This window comes from Magallana gigas, chromosome 7, assembly GCF_963853765.1.
Source record: "Magallana gigas chromosome 7, xbMagGiga1.1, whole genome shotgun sequence".
Taxonomy (NCBI): Eukaryota; Metazoa; Mollusca; class Bivalvia; order Ostreida; family Ostreidae; genus Magallana; species Magallana gigas.
The window spans coordinates 8,760,343-8,778,241 of NC_088859.1; the positions used below are offsets into that span (position 1 = coordinate 8,760,343).

The 17,899-nt window shown below is 36.7% G+C and overlaps 2 protein-coding genes across 5 annotated transcripts in view; one reads left to right on the forward strand and one right to left on the reverse strand.

The window, feature by feature from the left end:
* Positions 1-10,546, forward strand: part of LOC105334096 (phospholipid-transporting ATPase ABCA1) — a 30,159-nt gene extending 19,613 nt beyond the window's left edge. For all 3 annotated transcript variants that reach the window (XM_066067146.1, XM_066067149.1, XM_066067147.1), the window contains 22 exons: positions 326-492; positions 803-945; positions 1,122-1,226; positions 1,430-1,548; positions 1,850-1,970; positions 2,298-2,475; positions 2,611-2,780; positions 2,947-3,124; positions 3,389-3,504; positions 3,756-3,906; positions 4,081-4,204; positions 4,632-4,761; positions 4,999-5,131; positions 5,360-5,541; positions 5,724-5,865; positions 6,024-6,158; positions 6,298-6,401; positions 6,657-6,749; positions 6,988-7,228; positions 7,923-8,016; positions 8,232-8,357; positions 8,722-10,546. In XM_066067146.1, the coding sequence (XP_065923218.1) occupies positions 326-492; positions 803-945; positions 1,122-1,226; positions 1,430-1,548; positions 1,850-1,970; positions 2,298-2,475; positions 2,611-2,780; positions 2,947-3,124; positions 3,389-3,504; positions 3,756-3,906; positions 4,081-4,204; positions 4,632-4,761; positions 4,999-5,131; positions 5,360-5,541; positions 5,724-5,865; positions 6,024-6,158; positions 6,298-6,401; positions 6,657-6,749; positions 6,988-7,228; positions 7,923-8,016; positions 8,232-8,357; positions 8,722-8,849 (3,080 nt within the window). In that variant the 3' untranslated portion in view covers positions 8,850-10,546. The remainder of the gene's footprint in view (positions 1-325; positions 493-802; positions 946-1,121; positions 1,227-1,429; positions 1,549-1,849; positions 1,971-2,297; positions 2,476-2,610; positions 2,781-2,946; positions 3,125-3,388; positions 3,505-3,755; positions 3,907-4,080; positions 4,205-4,631; positions 4,762-4,998; positions 5,132-5,359; positions 5,542-5,723; positions 5,866-6,023; positions 6,159-6,297; positions 6,402-6,656; positions 6,750-6,987; positions 7,229-7,922; positions 8,017-8,231; positions 8,358-8,721) is intronic.
* Positions 10,547-11,032: 486 nt separating this feature from the next.
* LOC105334098 (uncharacterized) lies at positions 11,033-16,086 on the reverse strand. Of its 2 annotated transcripts, none has more exons than XM_066067150.1 (2): positions 15,472-16,086; positions 11,033-13,836 (listed from the first exon to the last, which is right to left on the reverse strand). In XM_066067150.1, exon 2 carries the CDS (start codon positions 13,577-13,579, stop codon positions 11,366-11,368), a length of 2,214 nt encoding a protein of 737 aa, XP_065923222.1. In that variant the 5' UTR covers positions 13,580-13,836; positions 15,472-16,086; the 3' UTR covers positions 11,033-11,365. The 2 variants fall into 2 exon arrangements, with proteins under 2 accessions (XP_065923222.1, XP_011435722.3); XM_011437420.4 differs by lacking the exon at positions 15,472-16,086 and adding an exon at positions 14,614-14,791.
* Between the last annotated feature and the right edge of the window lie 1,813 nt (positions 16,087-17,899).

Sequence of the window (17,899 nt, forward strand, 5' to 3'; positions counted from 1 at the left end):
ATTAAATTAAATTATAGTACATTGTATTTTGTTAGTTTCATTTATCCAACCCTTAGAACTATTCATCTGGATTTCAAAATAAAAAAAATATAATTAATAATATATTAAATGTAGTTTCTTTTTTTATCATCAGTTTTGTTCTATATTATGATTGTAATGATTACATATACTATAAAAGTGTTTATTTACACGTGGGGGAAATTTACACTAGTTACGCTGAAAACCGCTTAAAATATCCCTGCGGTTTGGTACAAAAATCAGTGTTAGGGCCCTTCATTAATGAATAAAACTTGCTTCATTTGTGTTTGTTGTGTATCTCTTGTAGAGTCTGTGGCCTCCGTTCCGGTCAGTGAAGCCGCCACAGAGTCGGGCTTCAGCATGGCGGACTACAACAAGGTCAGCGGCCGCCTCCTGTTCCTCAGACAGTTCCAGGCCCTGTTCATCAAACGATTCCACCATCTCAGGCGCTCCAAGAAAGGATTCTTCTTTGAGGTCTGTTCAATGAATGTAAAGATCTGCACAAGCCATTTAGCATAAAATGTTTTATTTGACTCTTCTATGCTCATATCTGTACATTGCGTGAGAAGTTGAAATAAATTTTGTCCAAAGCTTTCGGTAATTATATTTTCTAATGTTTATTTGAACATTTTCTTACATGTATGCATTCAATGTATTCAACAAACCGGTAGAAAATGGCAAAGTTAAAATTAATTTCAGCAAAAACTTTGCCTCTTTTTACATTTACAGGTATCTACAAATCGTTTTTTTTTTTTAAATTGTAAAATGATGCTTTGTTTTACAGGTCATCATGCCAGCTTTGTTTGTGTTGCTGGCCATGGTATTTGCAGAGATTAAACCCCCAGAGGACAAACAGCCCCCGCTAGAGCTTCAGCCCTGGAGATACGTCCCAAACAAAGGCGAACAACACCTTTATGTCTTCTACAGGTAATGTGACCATGTACAGTGTACATGTAATGGTGAAAATACCATCAGTAAAGCATGGGGTAATGTACATGTAAAAGGAAATTATCAGACTATCAGTTAACCATGTGTAGATTCTATATAAAATAATAGCTTACCCAGTGATTGATTTACTGTGACTGATGTGTTTTGTTTTCTAGCAATGATGGAATTGGACAGGACTGGTCTGATAAGATGGTACAGAGTCTGCTGAAGAGGCCGGGTATTGGGAACCGTTGTTTGGACCCCAGTGTCTACTCCATCAGGTCAGCTAGCAGCTCTGTGTACTTGTCTAGTAGTTTTTGTAAAGTTTCAGAAACTATGCAAATCATTTCAGCAGAAATTTATTTAATTAGTGTCTTGCATATCAGTACCCTGATGATTTATTTTTATGAAAAATACATGTAGTAGCAGCAATTTTAATGCCCAAACTGCATATCAGTCTTAATTCATGAATGGACTTTTTCAGTGAGTACCCCTGCACTGGGGAGAGTTCTAACTGGATGAACTTCCGTCCCATCCAAGCTAACACCACCATCGATTCGCCCAGCTGTTCCTGTGACACTGGATTCCAAAAATGTCCGGAAGGTAAGGATACAAGTTCTCCCAGACCATTAAAACTTGATACTCTCACCACTTCCATCCTCCCCAAAACTCTACCCCTATCATTGCTGTAGCTCTGATGTTGCACTATTATACATGTTCATACCCATATGACCTTGAAATACATTACCCAGTATTTTTAAAGAATCTATGTTTGTCTCTCTGATAGGAACTTTTTCATACTTGCATATATATGTATGTTCAGTATACATGTATCCCAGAACTGTACATGAAATATACCGGGTATGTAATATCTGTGACGTAAGTATTATATTATGCATGACAGGTGCTGGGGGCCCTGAACCTCCAAAGAAGCTGTTGCCCAGCTCCGACTACCTGTACAACATGACAGCTAGAAACGTCAGTGATTGGTTGGTCAAAACCATGGAGAGGTACCAGAAAAGGAGGTTAGTCACCAAAACCACACCGAGATCAGTGCTACATGTATATACTGTCAAGTTCTACCGATAATCACAGTTCTCTATAAGTTAACAGTTTGGACAGTAGTGATTACAGTACATGTGCTAACTGAATTACAATTATACTGATTAAGCTACTGGTATTTACACATTAAAGTGCCATTAAATTTAGTGTATTGCCATGAATGCTGATGTAAGGGTTTCTATGTATATGGCTTATTGTACACTAAGTGCATTTCTAACCTATAACATAGATTTTTGTACACCTATTTTCATGTACACTTTATCAACAATTTGTGCAATTGATTTATCTAGATATGGTGGATTTTCCTTTGGAGATGAGGACCCACTAGCAGCATTTAATGCCACCGAGTTAAAGATAGTGATAGATGAACTGTTATCTGTGTTAAACAATGGAACAGCTTTGAACTCATTCAATGAAACTCAGCTGATTGAGACTATTCAGGGATTGGCCACTCAAAGAGTTAATAAGGTAACACTTTGAATCTTCTCAAGCTCAGTAATAGGGTAAATACTTAAATTGAATGAACACATTTTGCATAATACTCTATAATAAATTTATGGGGAAAATATCAGATTATACCTGGAGCTATGTTTAAAATTGTAGGTCTGGTACAACAACAAGGGCTGGTTTGCGATCGTGGCCTACATGAGTGCCATGAATAACCTGATCCTGCGCAGTAACCTTGACCCTTCCCTGGACCCCACTCGCTATGGAATCACCACCGTCAATCACCCTATGGAACTGACCAAAACACAGCTGAATGAGCAATTACTGTGAGTGAAATAAGGGAACCTATCATAAGTGAAATATTTGTATTGCAATGCATGTATTCCTTCTTTGGGAAACTTTGAATTGTTGGTGACTTGCTTTCACAGTACTTTTTACTAATAGACATGTTCAAAAGATCAGAAGAATATACCTATAAGTGTTTCTTTTCAGATACCAAGGTGCTATTGATGTGGTGATCGCGATCTGTGTCATATTTGCCATGTCCTTCATCCCTGCCAGCTTCACCATGGTCCTGATCGAAGAGAGGGCCTCCAACTCCAAGCACCTGCAGTTTGTTAGTGGAGTCAACCCCTTCATGTACTGGGTGACCAACTTCCTCTGGGACATGGTAACACTCTTTACAAATGATTGTGCGATATGATTTTCTTCATATTGCAGTTTGATATTTTCAAAGGAGTTATACTCAGTGCATGGTATTTTGTGATAGCAAAACAGTCATGAGTTACAATAAAAAAGATTCATATAAATTTGATATGAATCAACTTCGACTTGATTATTTGACTATTTGATCCCTATTGCACAATAACTTTAACCCCAATTTTTTTAGGTGTATAGAGGATTACATGTATGATTCTTTAATTTCTCACCTCAGATAAACTACCTGCTGCCGTGCTTCATCTGTATCATCATTTTTGTGGCATTTGGCAACGATTCTTATGTTGGTGAGAGAAACTGGCCCTGTCTGGTGTTGCTGCTCTTCTTGTATGGGTGAGTACATTTATACTGATTTGTAACAACATGAGTTTACATTTAAACTCTTTCATACCATTCTATATACTTATATACATGAGCTTGCTTTTGTCTCAGCTACATTTCAGTATAATTTATGTGTTCCTTAAGCAGAACTTGTATCTAGTAAACTGATTTGTAGATAGATAAACATTTACCAAAAGTTGAAAAAAAGTCTGGCTTATTATGAATTGTATGATTGTACATGTGACGGTACTTATGGTTTGTAGGTGGTCCATGATCCCGGTGATGTACCCATTCTCCCGCCTGTTCAGTATTCCCAGCACCTCCATGGTGGTGCTTCAGTCGGTAAACGTCTTCCTGGGTACCACGGCAACACTGGCCACTTACGTCATTGAGTTCTTGCAGGAGGATGATGAGGTATCTCTTTTGCTTCATCTCCCTTAATCAATAGCTAAAATGCACTTACCGTAACTTTAACCTTTTTCAATATACATGTTTACATGAACATTTTGTTAATTATGCATACAGTAATGAGGGCTTTCTTGGTTTTGTGAATCCATTTTATCACCAGTGTATTCAATTGTTTAACAGGAGTTGAAGAACATCAACAAGATCCTAAAGCAAGTGTTCCTGATCCTGCCGCAGTACGGCCTGGGGCGAGGGCTGATGGACATGGCCTTCAACCAGAGAGTGTCTGAAGCTGCTGCTCTACTGGGTATAACAGCATTCAGAATCTCAACCTTCAATACTCAGATTAAAGAAGAATCTTCAATATTTTCCTTAATCTCAGCCTTTATATTTAATACTGTAATCCAACTTTTATTCATGTGCAAGAAATTTTTGTGAGGTTCGCGAGAGCAACATCATCAGGAATATTTCTTGCCACAAACCTGTCTTTGTCATGTTGTTGTCATAACAACATGGGTCTGAATAAGGCTTGGTCACAAACATTAGTTATCACAAACCAGTTTTAAGGATGTAAATCCCAAAATAAAGTTGGTGCAAATAAAAGATGGTTTACCGTACTCAGACTCAGTTAGATACCATCCTTAATCCCTTAGGCCTCCTACTCAATGCTCAGAATAAGGAGAATGTAGTTATCATTCCTTACTGACTTCTTTATATTCATTCTTTATTTTTAGGTGAAGAAATTTACACAAGCCCCTTCGAGTTTGACCAAGTTGGGAGGAACCTGTTGACCATGTTTTTTATTGGCATCGTCTTTTTCACACTGAATTTGCTAGTAGAATACAACTTCTTCATTAAAAGAGGGTAAGATTTCAAAACACAAGAATCATCTTTCCACTGATTCTAAATATATGTCTCTTCATGAGTGGTAGGAAAATGCTGCTGTTTGAAACAATTATCAAATGCTGTAATATAAGCTGTCTTGCAGTACATGTATTATATGCTGCAGTTTGAAACATTTATCAAATGCAGTAATATAAGCTTTCTTGTCATTGTTTGAGATACATGTAGAAGAATAATTTGGGTTTTTTTGTTACCCAGGATGTGTTTCTGGTCCCCCAAGCCGACCTACAGTTCCCTGGATGATGAGGATGAGGATGTAGCTGCAGAGAGGAAGAGGATCATGTCAGGGGAAGGCAAAGACGACATCCTGAGGCTGGAGAACCTCACAAAGGTGTGTGGGATTTGTACATTTTCGAGAGGACTGAAATTTTAATTCACATGTGACATCTTACGAAATCATTTATTTGTAAAAAATATCAATGCAAGATAAAGTTTTTGTGTCTTAAGATATTAGTGAACATTGGCTGAATATTTTACCCTGAACAGTCTTTTATTCCAAAATGATCATGGCCTTACTCAGATCCTGGTTTATGAACAGAGTAATTCAATCAAATTACAGGTTTATCGGTTGTTTGGAAAGAAGGGTCGTAACACTGCTGTAGACAGACTTTGTGTTGGGGTGCCCAAGGGCCAGTGCTTTGGTTTGCTGGGAGTTAACGGGGCAGGAAAGACCACAACATTCAAAATGCTGACAGGGGACATCTTTGTAACTAAGGGCAATGCCTTCCTTAACAATAACAGGTAGGTGGTGTAAAACTTCAATGAATGTGCTCATGTTAAATAAGAAATAAAAATTTCATATTTAAAAATTTTTTTTGAATGATATGTACAAAAAACTTTAAAACATCTAAACTCAAATTAAAAATAATTTTTTCCTAAATCAGTCATTTATCTGACGTGTCCCTGTTGCTCCTGTTTTACAGCATCTTGACAGATATGGTAAAGGTACGACGAGATATCGGATACTGTCCGCAGTTCGATGCTTTTGACCCTCTGTTGACTGGGAGAGAGATCCTGAAATTCTACGCTCGACTGAGAGGGGTGCAGGAAAAGGACATCAAGAGAGTATGTTAATATTGCAATGAAATTAAAAACTCAAAGACCATCAAACTTACGGTTTTGGATAAGGAAAATTATTCCTGACTTGTTTTATTAGATCAATTGAAAAGCCTTTCAGATTTTAGTATGTAGGTGTAATGGTCTTTTATAATTTGTATAAAAAGGTGTCTGACTGGGCCATTCGGAAACTAGGACTGCTTATATATGCAGACAAACTGTCGGGAAGTTACTCCGGAGGGAACAAGAGGAAGTTGTCCACTGCTATCTCCTTGATTGGAAATCCTCAGATTATATTCCTGGTAAGCTGATTCATTCCTTCTTACAATTATACACAAAGCACAGTCAGTCTGGGTTAGAGTACAAGTCTATTGTATGATTTGACAAACTACTGAATCTAGTATCCCTATATTATTTATAAAACATTTAATTCATCTACAGGATGAGCCAACTACAGGAATGGACCCCAGAGCTCGCCGATTCTTGTGGAACTGTATTAAGAACATCATCAAGGAGGGTCGGTCTGTTATCCTCACCTCTCACAGGTATAGGGCAGTTCTCAAAATAAATAGGGCTCCTTTTATAAAAATATAATTCTGCTTCCACATAATGACCATTCACTTTTAGCAATTAAGATACTGCAGGGCATTGATTGATTTTCATGTTAAAATTACATTTCATTAAATTTCAACTATTGCCACTAGATATTTAAACCCTTTCTCTGATTCCGATGGCATTGAGGAGTAGTTACATGTATCAGTAAATATATAAAAGTTAATCCTTTCTTGTTTTTATGACAGCATGGAGGAATGTGAGGCTCTGTGTGGGCGGCTGGCCATCATGGTCAATGGAACATTCCGCTGTCTGGGCAGCATCCAGCATCTCAAAAATAGGTCAGTTCTCAAGTCAGTCTCTCTCCGAATATCTCGCTGTTCTGTATTTGTGCTATAAATATTTAGTTCACTAGAATGAAAGCACCAGAAATATATCTACCATATATAATAAGCATTACAAATATACTTGTGTTTTTGCTCTTCTAAAAAATTGCACTGATTTGCAATAATTTGTATGTATATTGTGTATATGGAATCTTCATTAGAGTCTTGAGATTCAGTCGTTTTATCTCTACAGATTTGGTGATGGCTACACCATTATAGTCCGAGTAGCAGGCGAGAACCCAGACATGGCCAGTGTAGAAGATTTCATCACCTCCACATTCCGTGGAGCAGAATTACTGGAGGCTCACCACAACATGTTACAGTACCAGCTTAAGTCACGAGCCAAACTGTCCTACATATTTGGACAGTTAGAGAAAGCCAAGTCCCTCCTCAACATCGAGGATTACTCAGTCTCCCAGACTACACTGGACCAGGTACGTGATCCTTGACATCAGAGAAGATACTGTCTAAACCTTCTTTGTAATTTTATGTTTGGAAACCTCTTTACAATGGAGATGCATTTATCCAGACACATTCAACCCCCAAGCTATGCTTTTAATCAACATCACCAGTAATTCACGACGACATTATTTCATGATTTACTTGTGATAAACTGGTTTGGATGAGTAATTTTTGCAAGTAAATCTCATGTTGTATTACAACCATATGACAAAGGCTGGTTTGTGTTGATAAATTTTTTGCACCAAAAAACTCTTGACAACCTCCCCAAGTTTTCTTGCTCACGAATAAGAGTTGGTTTACAGTAATTGTCCAGATTAATAATCTTCTAGATAAATAAATCATTAGTATATAAATATTTATGATTTTTCTGGCATATGAAGTGTCTACTTTAACCCAAATATGTATATGTTTATATGTACTAGCATTATTAATACATGTGTCATCCTGAAAGTGTTGCAGAACTTGTATCTTTATTGACAGAGTAATTTGATACCAATGCATGCTTTGGTTGAAATGTTCTTAGTTTAGTTAGATCTTCCCTCGTTTGTGCATGACATTTATCCATAAAAGATCTACTGGGGATATTCCTACAGGATTTTGGTCATTTCTCATAAGTTAATTTATTTGAAATTCAGTTTGAAATGTATATATTTTTTATGTTTGCAGGTGTTTATCAACTTTGCCAAGGACCAAACAGATTTGTTGGATGATGAGCTTCCATCTCAGCCTTCAAAAAAGAAATCCAGTAGTTTCAAAAAAAGTATGTTTATTTGTGTAGATACTATTTTATGTGTATTCCTGAATTCAGTGGTTCAATTAAGACTAATACTGTAGTGTGTTTGAATATTGCTGTCATGTATTTTTGATAAAGGTGTTTGAATATTTCTGTATTCATGACAATACTTATTGATAGCAGAATTTCTCTTTCTTGTCTTGTCTTTTTGAATGTTATTTGACCTACTTTTACCTGTACAGGTGTGTACCCTATCGGTGGGACCTCGGGTTACACTGACGTAGACAATGACAGCATTGCTGGCTCAAGTCTCGGAGGGTCCACCATGGAACTTCTACGAGCACGCAAAAATCCAAGGGGATTCCCTGGTAAGTGGAATAGATATTTTAAAGCAGAAAAGATATTTGGGATACCATATTCCTTGATTTTTATACAGGGTGAAAAATGTTTTGGGTTGTTGAAATTTTGCCATTTTAATTTAATCACAAAAAGTATTTTCAATTGTCAAGAATTCAACAATTGTAATACAAAAAAAAACTGAAGTGCCTAACATTGTATTGAAATCAAAATGCAAGAGTGTATTTTAAATTTGCAGAATAAAACCAATTATAAAGTAAACAAATCCTCATTGACTGATTAGGTTATTGCTTAGAACTGCACACAGAGCTATAGTTTCCAGTGAATTTAGTGTTTTCTTCATTTCTTTGAGAATGGTCTCCTTTTATTTCACAGATCCATACAACTCGGGCTTCCTGGACGACGAGAGCCTCACCGGAAGTACCGTCGACCTGATTCGGCCCGGTAGCGCGAGGAGCAGTGTCCGCAGTGCTAACTCTATGGCCAATGTACAGATCTTCTAGGCCTGTCAAGTGCTCGACCAAAATGTCATATACAATTGAAGCTATTAGAAACTGATTATATCAGAGTTTTAGATATAATCTTATTAGTGTGCATCGCTTGAAGTCTTGAAATTTTAACTGTGATAGTCAAGTGATTTTTTTTAAGTTTCTACTAACTATGATATCATGAAAAAAATTCTCATCAAGTTTTAGATGAAATATCCAAATGAATGATTTTTCTGTGACATGCACATTTTCTGAACATATCTTTATTTCTTATAACTTTTATTTACTCATCTTTAATACTTTTAAACTTTATTTACTCAGATTTGTTTTTCATATTATTTTTTTATGTTTGTATCATTATTTTGTGTGTATTATGTCTTGCATGCTGGTTGTGCTGGACATTCCTGTTTACTTGGAAAATATATACTCATTATCATTAAGGGAATGAATCATGTTGTCAATTAATGAATCTCATGGGGTTTTGTTTTCATCAAACAAATGCTTAAGAATGATTCCTGGATTTTTTCACCGTTAATCACATTTGTTTTGTTTTTTTACACCATCAGTCTTTCATTATTACTTATTTTTCCATAATAAAATTCTATTTACTTTCTGCGAAAAATATTTGTACTGTGGACGTAATTCAAATTGTTGTACTTCTAGCATTCTATATTCCTAATGAGCTTTCTATATACATGTACATATACGTACTGCGTAATTTTGTTGTTTGTTCCGTATAAAAAAATATATATGTTTTGATATTTCATTACAGTTGTAAAATGCATTTGATTATGTCCCCTACGTGGGATTCGAACCCAGTTTATGATTATTTGATGGGGAGCCTTGTTTAAGTATTGATGCATGTGATCTGAGTTACCTCATGAATTTTGAAGTTTTATGACATACTTGTCCTTTATAATGCCATATACTTGTGTAAATCCTCCTGTTTTACAACTCTATGAAGCTATTTGTTTATTAGTACACCATTCCCCATTCACTTATACAGAACAATTAAGATAGTTTAAAGATATTTAAACCAAAATGTAATTAGATTATTTGAGTGGGAACAATTAGTCTTTATAAGTAAATATTCATTGCAAATACTGTATCAGAAATTAACAGTATATATGTGCTTTTAGTTTTTGCTGGTGAATGGTTTATGATGGTACAAGTTGGAGATCTGCACACAAAACAAATATTGATTGAGCATGATTGGTTGTTGAAAGACTTTGAAAGGATTTGTTACAATTTTTCTTTATAATAATGCCATTTCTAGGCAACACAGTTCTGTGAAATACCCATTCCATGTAACTGGTTAATTCAGTCCAAACTGTGTCTGAATGATAAATGAAGGGTTCTTTATTTGTAATAGTTTGTCAGTTTGTACACTTGCTGCTAAGGTTTTATTATATTTTTTTATAGTACAGTAACTTGCATTACTGTCAGTTATAAGGCTTGTACATTCAACAACAAGATATCAAGAAATATGAATATATGCTTTTGAAGTTCATTCTTTAAAGCAGGCATGATATATTTGTCATTTCTTATAGAAACCTGGCATGTTCTCTACCTTGATGATGAAGGAAAATTGTTAACATATAGTACTTGAAATCAACTCCTTATTAGTTGTATTTGTTGCAGATTTTAGTGTTGAATCTAAACAATGTTTTCTTTTGTTGCAGTTTTTAATTAATAAAATGAGAGATAAATTGTATTTTAGTTCTATTTCATGATGTCTCATGCTTGCACTTATGCACATTACTTATTTCTGTAGATATTTTAAAGAATACATTGAGATTAGAATATCTCTCTCTCTCTCTCTCTCTCTCTCTCTCTCTCTCTCATCGGAACTGTAAATATGTGAATACTACATGTAGTATTTATTTTTAGACATGGTATGGGGCACCTAACCAACAAGAAGCATATATTATTTCAGTCGATTTATTGTTTAAACAATAATTAATATTTGGCACGTTTTGTAACACAACAATAGACTTTGCGCAGCCCTGTGCAGAGAACCGTCCGTTGTAAAAACACAGATTGTTATCTCCACCATTGAACAGACATCGTACAGTTTCCAGACCCACATTGTGAATGGCAGCGCTTAAAATCCCCCCACAATAAAGCCCAGCCTGGAAACCTCCTCACCGGACAACGCTCATCCGTTCCTAATTTATCACATTTTTCCTTCAGAAGTATAAATGACATTAATCCACCTGATAACGAACGGAACATTTGTTTGGCGATATTCCGCTCTGTTGTCATTGTAATATGATTCGAATCTGTATTTGGAATGCACAGGTAACCGGGGTATCGTTTCTACTGATAATGGGATTTGTCTTAGCTTTCTTAATTCCTTATTGATTTGGAAAGCATTTATTTATGGTAATGAGAAGAGAATAGATAAATATACAGGTCGTAAATAAGTCTTATCCTGTTCCCGAATACTTCAGTTGTTGGTCCTGTCTGTATTGATCTTCATTCAAGTCTGGCTGTTCTGTAGTTATTTTCAGAACTGTATTGGAGAAATCTTACTTAACCTTAATCTTGACAAAATGAGTTGTCGACGTCTCAAGATTTGTCGTCGGTTTCCGGAACTTTCTGTGCTGATATCCGGACAAGGTCCCCAGATCCACTGCTTTGACGACCCTATAAGTCTCATTGCCATCTTCATAATCTTCATCATCATCCTCAGAACTTTCATCAGAGTCTTCGTACTTATAATGGTTAAAGTTAAGTTTTATTTTTGTACTGTCTGGGTAGAACGAGGACGCACCGTAACTCTTGGGCACGCTGGAACTAGCGCGATCGGCGGCATCGGTTTCACGACCGTTCCAATCGAACGCGACTTCATCCAAATATGATGACGTTGCTCCTTCGGACGCCATTGATCTGACGTCAGACATGCGCGATGGCGGCCGCGGAGGAACGCTGCCTTCTCTAGAAGACATACCAGAAATCCTAATATTGTCCAATACGTCATACTTGGGTTTGGTATCGCTGTTAAACTCCTCTGGAATTATGCGTTTCTTAAGACGAGAAAGTTCTCCAGATGACACTGCTTTCATTGACGAGGAACCAATTTTAACTTGATTTATAGATCTTTTGGTTCTAGACGAGTCCTGCCTTTCTTCACAAACAGAATTAACGAAACTTTTAAAATCGTCACTACCATTATTATTATTTAGCCTATCCTCAACCGGTGCAAAAGTCACTCTTTTGGTTGACTTTGGTTTGAACCCCATCTTCTGTACAAGTGATTTACTCTTTTCACTCGACATCTTATCCTTTAATTTTGATTTGAACTTTCTGCCTACTAGTCCATAATTTGCTATGTCTTGATCTGTAGACTGAGTTGACGGATTCATATTAGCACTCCACTGACTACTTCGTTGAGACAACGTCTTCTGAAGTTCACCGAAATGATGATCCAGATCATGCAAAATGCTCTGTTCTTGGACGGAGTTCATTTTCATGTAATCTGGTCCCGTCTGTGGTCGGCAAAGCAGACGTTTCTCCCGAGGTCTAGAATTACCGGACGAACTCGGGTTTCGGGGATTTGGTATAGAGCGACCTTCTAACGAGATAACAACTCCGTCGGTTTTTGGAGGTTCTGCCGAAGTTTCGAATTTAGAAATTGTCTCCTTGATAGCAGACGATACCTTTTCAACACGTTTGTAAAATTTCTGCTCTTGTATTAAGTTCGATTCACTGTCAGATTTCGTTTGAATAGTTTTACCCATAACCATATTTGGAAGACACCCATATGTCGTTGCAGAAGGTCTTTTGAACGGAGAAATTAGTTTGCTTTTCTCTTTTTCTGCACTACTTCTTTCATTTTCACTTTTGTCACTGGTCTTTGTTTCCTTCTTTTTCTTTACGGGAAAAAGCGACGGAAGCGATCGCGCCCTATACAAGGAATCGTTTTCAGAGTTATCCACTTGCTCTCCGTAACTTTCAATGTGGGAAACAGAAGGTGGAGGCTTAATTCGATTTTGTAAACATTCTGTTGCGTCCATTATGTCCACTGCTTCACATTTGGGGATTGAAGCTCCCGACTTTGTCTCTATTTTTTTGTTCAGTGAAACAAACCGTCTTCTTGGACTCATCGAACGCGCGTTTTTCACTTTCGATGAATTTTCAATCCATGGTGGATTTGGCGGGTTTGATTTGTTGTTATCCTTTAGTTGCTGTATCGACACAGAAAACTGAAGACCTTCGCTTTTGGGTCTGTCCGACAACGATTTCTCGCTTTCGTCCTCTGGGGTAGCCATCGGTACACGGGTTCTCGTGAGGGACACACATCGCTTCCTTTGTTCGATGTCTTCCAGAACTTCATCTTTCGAGTTTCTATAAAACAGCGGCTTTTTCGTTGACAGTGTTTTTGGCGGTTCGAAGAAAAGTTGGGGCTTTGGAAAAGAGATTGATCTGTCTCTGTGAAACACGAGGTTGGAGATCAGAGTCATATTCCCGTCGGTACTTCTTTGAGTCTGTTCCAGAAGATGGGAACTGGTTGTGTCGTCATCGCAAGAATCGTTGACAGCAGCCACAATATTGATGAGCGCGGCATGGCGTATGCTTTCCTTCACATCTTTCATCTTCTGAACATCGCCTGCCTGGTCGTTGAAGTCGTCTCGGGGGGCGTACCTCGACTCTTGCTCCACCATATACGCGATGTCATCTTTGACTTCGCCAAGAGGTCGCGTTCTATTCGTTGCGTTCCTGATGTGTGACACCTCTGCCATGACTAGAATGTCTCTCCGGTATATATACCTTTGTGTTATTGCTATTCTCTGTGTGGGATCTCAAAAAAATTAATATACGATGTGACACAATCCAGCGCCGTGATTAGCGGGCGTAGGTATCAAAGATTTAATTCCTGTCACACAGTGTAACAAACTTTATTTACTTTTTGATAATTAAGAGGTTTTTATTAATACCCGCTTCACAAGTTTCGTCTTTTTCTCTTTAAGAATTTCACACAACGTCAAAGGACCTTCCCCTGGAATATAACAAAATTGGATCACAACAAATTAACGATCGATAAATCATGTTCGCCGAGGTGAAAATAACCAGAAAAAATTGACGTAGTTTAAAGTTAACAAACTTTATGTGTTGATCGTATAAAGTTTATTTTTAAGGTGAAAAGAACTGAAATGACTCTTGCCACCAAAAATCAGGCCTTAATTGAAAAATCAATGTAAAGGTTTTCTAATACGATTCACGTGGGGCGTTAATAAAATCTATCATAATTCCGCAACACCGTTTAAAGATAAATCATCTTATCTTGGCCATACGTAGGAAACAATTTTCTTTAACCCCATATTTCACCATATCTGTCAGCATTGCTATTGTAAGACAAAAAGGGGAAAGTTTACATAGCTATCATAATAAATTTGCCAAAAAAAAGAATACCAATAAATTGTCAAATTGGGTTAACCCGTCAAAATTCTGAAGTACTCATGAGGTCCCCCGAAAAAGTCAATCAAATTTCTTATCGCGACAGTACAGTCGCGGCTCTTGAATTGATTGGGATATATTGATCGATATCAAAATCAGATTATCGCCGCGATCACCGAACTGGTCAGCGTTCCGATTGCATGGGTTTTCAATAACTCGTCCTTAATTAGACAGCTAATTACAGAAAACACGACATGTATGGGGGCTAGAGCTCCTTTATAGTCAATACACACTTAGCTTCGCCATTTGTCTGTAAAAATGTCGCAAAATTGCGAAAATTTTTGAAGGAGAAAGTGAACAAATAAGCGTAAAAGCAAACCTGTGTTTGGTAAACCATTTCATGATCTGAAACTTCTATTGGACAGGTAGTAAAATTAACTCTATAATCCAGTTCCTTTACTCTTCCTTCCCCCAAAACAGGACATAAAGGAGCAGCCTCTTGCCGAGAGCTTTTAAGTTGGTTTGGTATTTGTATAAAATTTGGTTTGTTTGTCGTGGTCGTTTTTATATAAATCTGTCTTAAGTAACTGGGTGTATTATGAGTGTCTTTGAATTACGACACAATGGAAACATACCCCCAAGTATTGATACATCGATAGAGGCGCTGTTCTACACAACACATTAAATATCCCAAGCATACAAATGCGCCTCTGTGATCAACAAGGGGCTGTGAGCCTGGGTATATTACAAAGCCCGGGGACTGTGTAAGCCGGGAACTGTTGATACAACGACGAGATATCGGTGTCTTAACACCTGAGGTCGAACAGATTCTTGTTCCAAAACTGGCGTGTCAGCTAATTACAACTGATTAAGTTTTGAGTAATTAAAATCTACTTGACGGTATCAAATTATGAAAGACTGATATATTGCAATCTGATTTGGATACATGTTCATGCTCAAGTTTGTACGGCGCCCTCTTTACAAATTGCAGTAAAGCATCATACACACTTAGGGATGCTGAAGAACTGAGAGAGAGAGAGAGAGAGAGAGAGAGAGAGAGAGAGAGAGAGAGAGAGAGAGAGAGAGAGAGAGAGAGAGAGAGAGAGAGATGGGGGTTTACTGGAGATACAAAACAATCCCCACCCTCAGCATCCGACAATAATGACGTAAGCACACTGTTTCACAATTTAAAATACTTTCACCAAGTACATTTACACTAACTACCAATTATACTCACATGTCCTAGAATCAATAGACAGACATGGATATCCAGGTAATAACGGAGAAATCGGACCCCTTTCTCTTTCCCGTGTGTCTGCATGTGCTAAGCTATTGTTTGCAAAACGTAGATCTCATTAAACTTTGTCTATTTGCACAGGCAGATATCCTGTCGTTATTTTAATTGAAGTTCCGTCTTGTAAAAAAACACTTGCGATTAATTTAGTAGACTTAAATTGCTCCGCGAATTTGGAGATAAAATCGTTAAAGAAGCCATCGCGCGGTTGACAGTTTTAATCATTTTAATTCCCTCCTGTTGAAAACACTCAGAACATAGCACGGAGACTAATAAACACGTAAATCCTAAAACACTTTCACTCCGCGCGTGTATAATTAACCAGATGAACATTGTATAGGTGGAGTTAACAATCGTCACCTATGTATCAATCCTCATGTGAAAATGTTTTTAAAAATCTGAGTTCCACTCGCCTCGCAAAGATATAGAAGGAAAGTTCAATGTCTGAATCAACTATATATACCGGCTTTTCCAGTTTAACATCAACCCATCACTTACAGGGGTATTTTTCACTAATTTTACACCTGATCAGTCAATAATTTAAAGCGTGGAAATTCTACATCGATCTTTGCAACATACGTGCTTGCCTTTCCTAGCTTTGTAGCTGACACGTTCTCCGGGGGTGTTAAGGGGTCACTCAAGCAAAAGTTTTTAAGAGACAACTCTTCAAAAAAACTTAAGGTGAAAAATGACCAGCTCCTTATATGTTGTCTGTCATGTGAATTTGGTTTCATAGCATACTTATCTAGCAAGACATATTTAACTAGTTTAAAATGATTCAAAATTGTTCAATATCCCTTCATTATAAATTGAATACCTTAATATCTGAATGTTATCGAATCTTTAAAATTTGAGTTAAAAATTCACATTTGTATAGGTCCCTCCCTACACATTTAGAATTCATCGTCATTATAAAGGGGGGGGGGGGGGGTTAGTACTGTACAATCGTACCTTCAAACAATTACCGAATAAGCAATGTTTAATTGGTTTAATATTGATGGATTTCGTGTGTTGTGCGAGTGTACAGTTTACACACATATCGAATTTATTTTCTCATAGCATTTTTAATGCATGGGTGCTCATATCAACGAGTTAAAGAACAAATCTATAATAATATTTATCGTGATTTACACGCGTTTTAGCCTAATTTGACATTTTGGATCCGCTACGGCTTCTCCATCGTCTAAAACCACTGTCCCAAAAGCAGATCTGGGGGGGGGGGGGGGCTAATCCCCCGCCTCCTCCCATTGTCCGTTGCATATTTAATTTGCATTTAAGTTTTGTTAGTACGTGTATATTTAAAGCTGTGCATAATTTCAATTACGTCTACGTGAAATGAATAGATAAGAATATTGATTCATTTAAATTTTTACAATGCATATATTGAATGACAATGGAGAATTTAAAATGGAACATAAAGACAAAGTCAATGTTACATATGCCTAAATATGTCTATGCTTTAGAAACTATAGTGGTTATAACTGAAACTTCGATATGTATATCAATAGGCGTTAAAATGTAAAAATATCAAATATTTATTTTGTGGGTTCAGCAAATAATTATGCAATATTAATATAAACGTTGCCATTCTTGTGAAATCAGCATGGCTTATGCTTTTTCAAAATACAACAAAGCGATATCAGAAGAATCGATAGTTTTAAGGTGGCAAAGAATATTAATTTAATTTGAGAGAACATCTTTTAATTACAGTACTGTAGTTGCAAATCTGTTGATTCTTTCGTTAACAGAAACATGCACCAACATTGAAGTTAATTTTACGGTTCCACCCGGCGCTTTGTCCCTTGCACCCCACTAGGGATTTGTCATGTAATAACTTATTCAGGAATAAATCATATAGCTACCTAATTTATACTTAAATAAAATGGATTGGAACAGTTTACACTTTTTATAAACCGTGAAGCGTAACTGGGTGTTTTATTGACCTTTTCTGTCAGTTGTAAAGACAATTCCATGGATTATCTGATAAATCGTCCATATTGTTCAATAGACATTTTGTATTTCTACAAATTTCTATTACGGTATTCTAGCTAGTTGCAAAAAGTTAAATCAACTGGAAAAGATAAAACTGAACATTGGAATTTGGAGGGTTTTTTTGTTTTTTTTTGAACGACTATATCTCCTAAACCCACGCGCGCGGGTGACGTTAAAAATAGAATTAACTTTGGACATCCTTAGTTATGAATATGATGAGCAGATTTGATTTTAAGCAATCTAAAAGTGTTTGGTTAAACATGATAGTTCTTTGTATGTTTTCCGAATTTATTCAAACTCGTCCCCAATTTGATTATTAAGTAATTATACACAAATTACATACAAACTCTTGAATGTCGTTGTAAAATATTCCACCGAC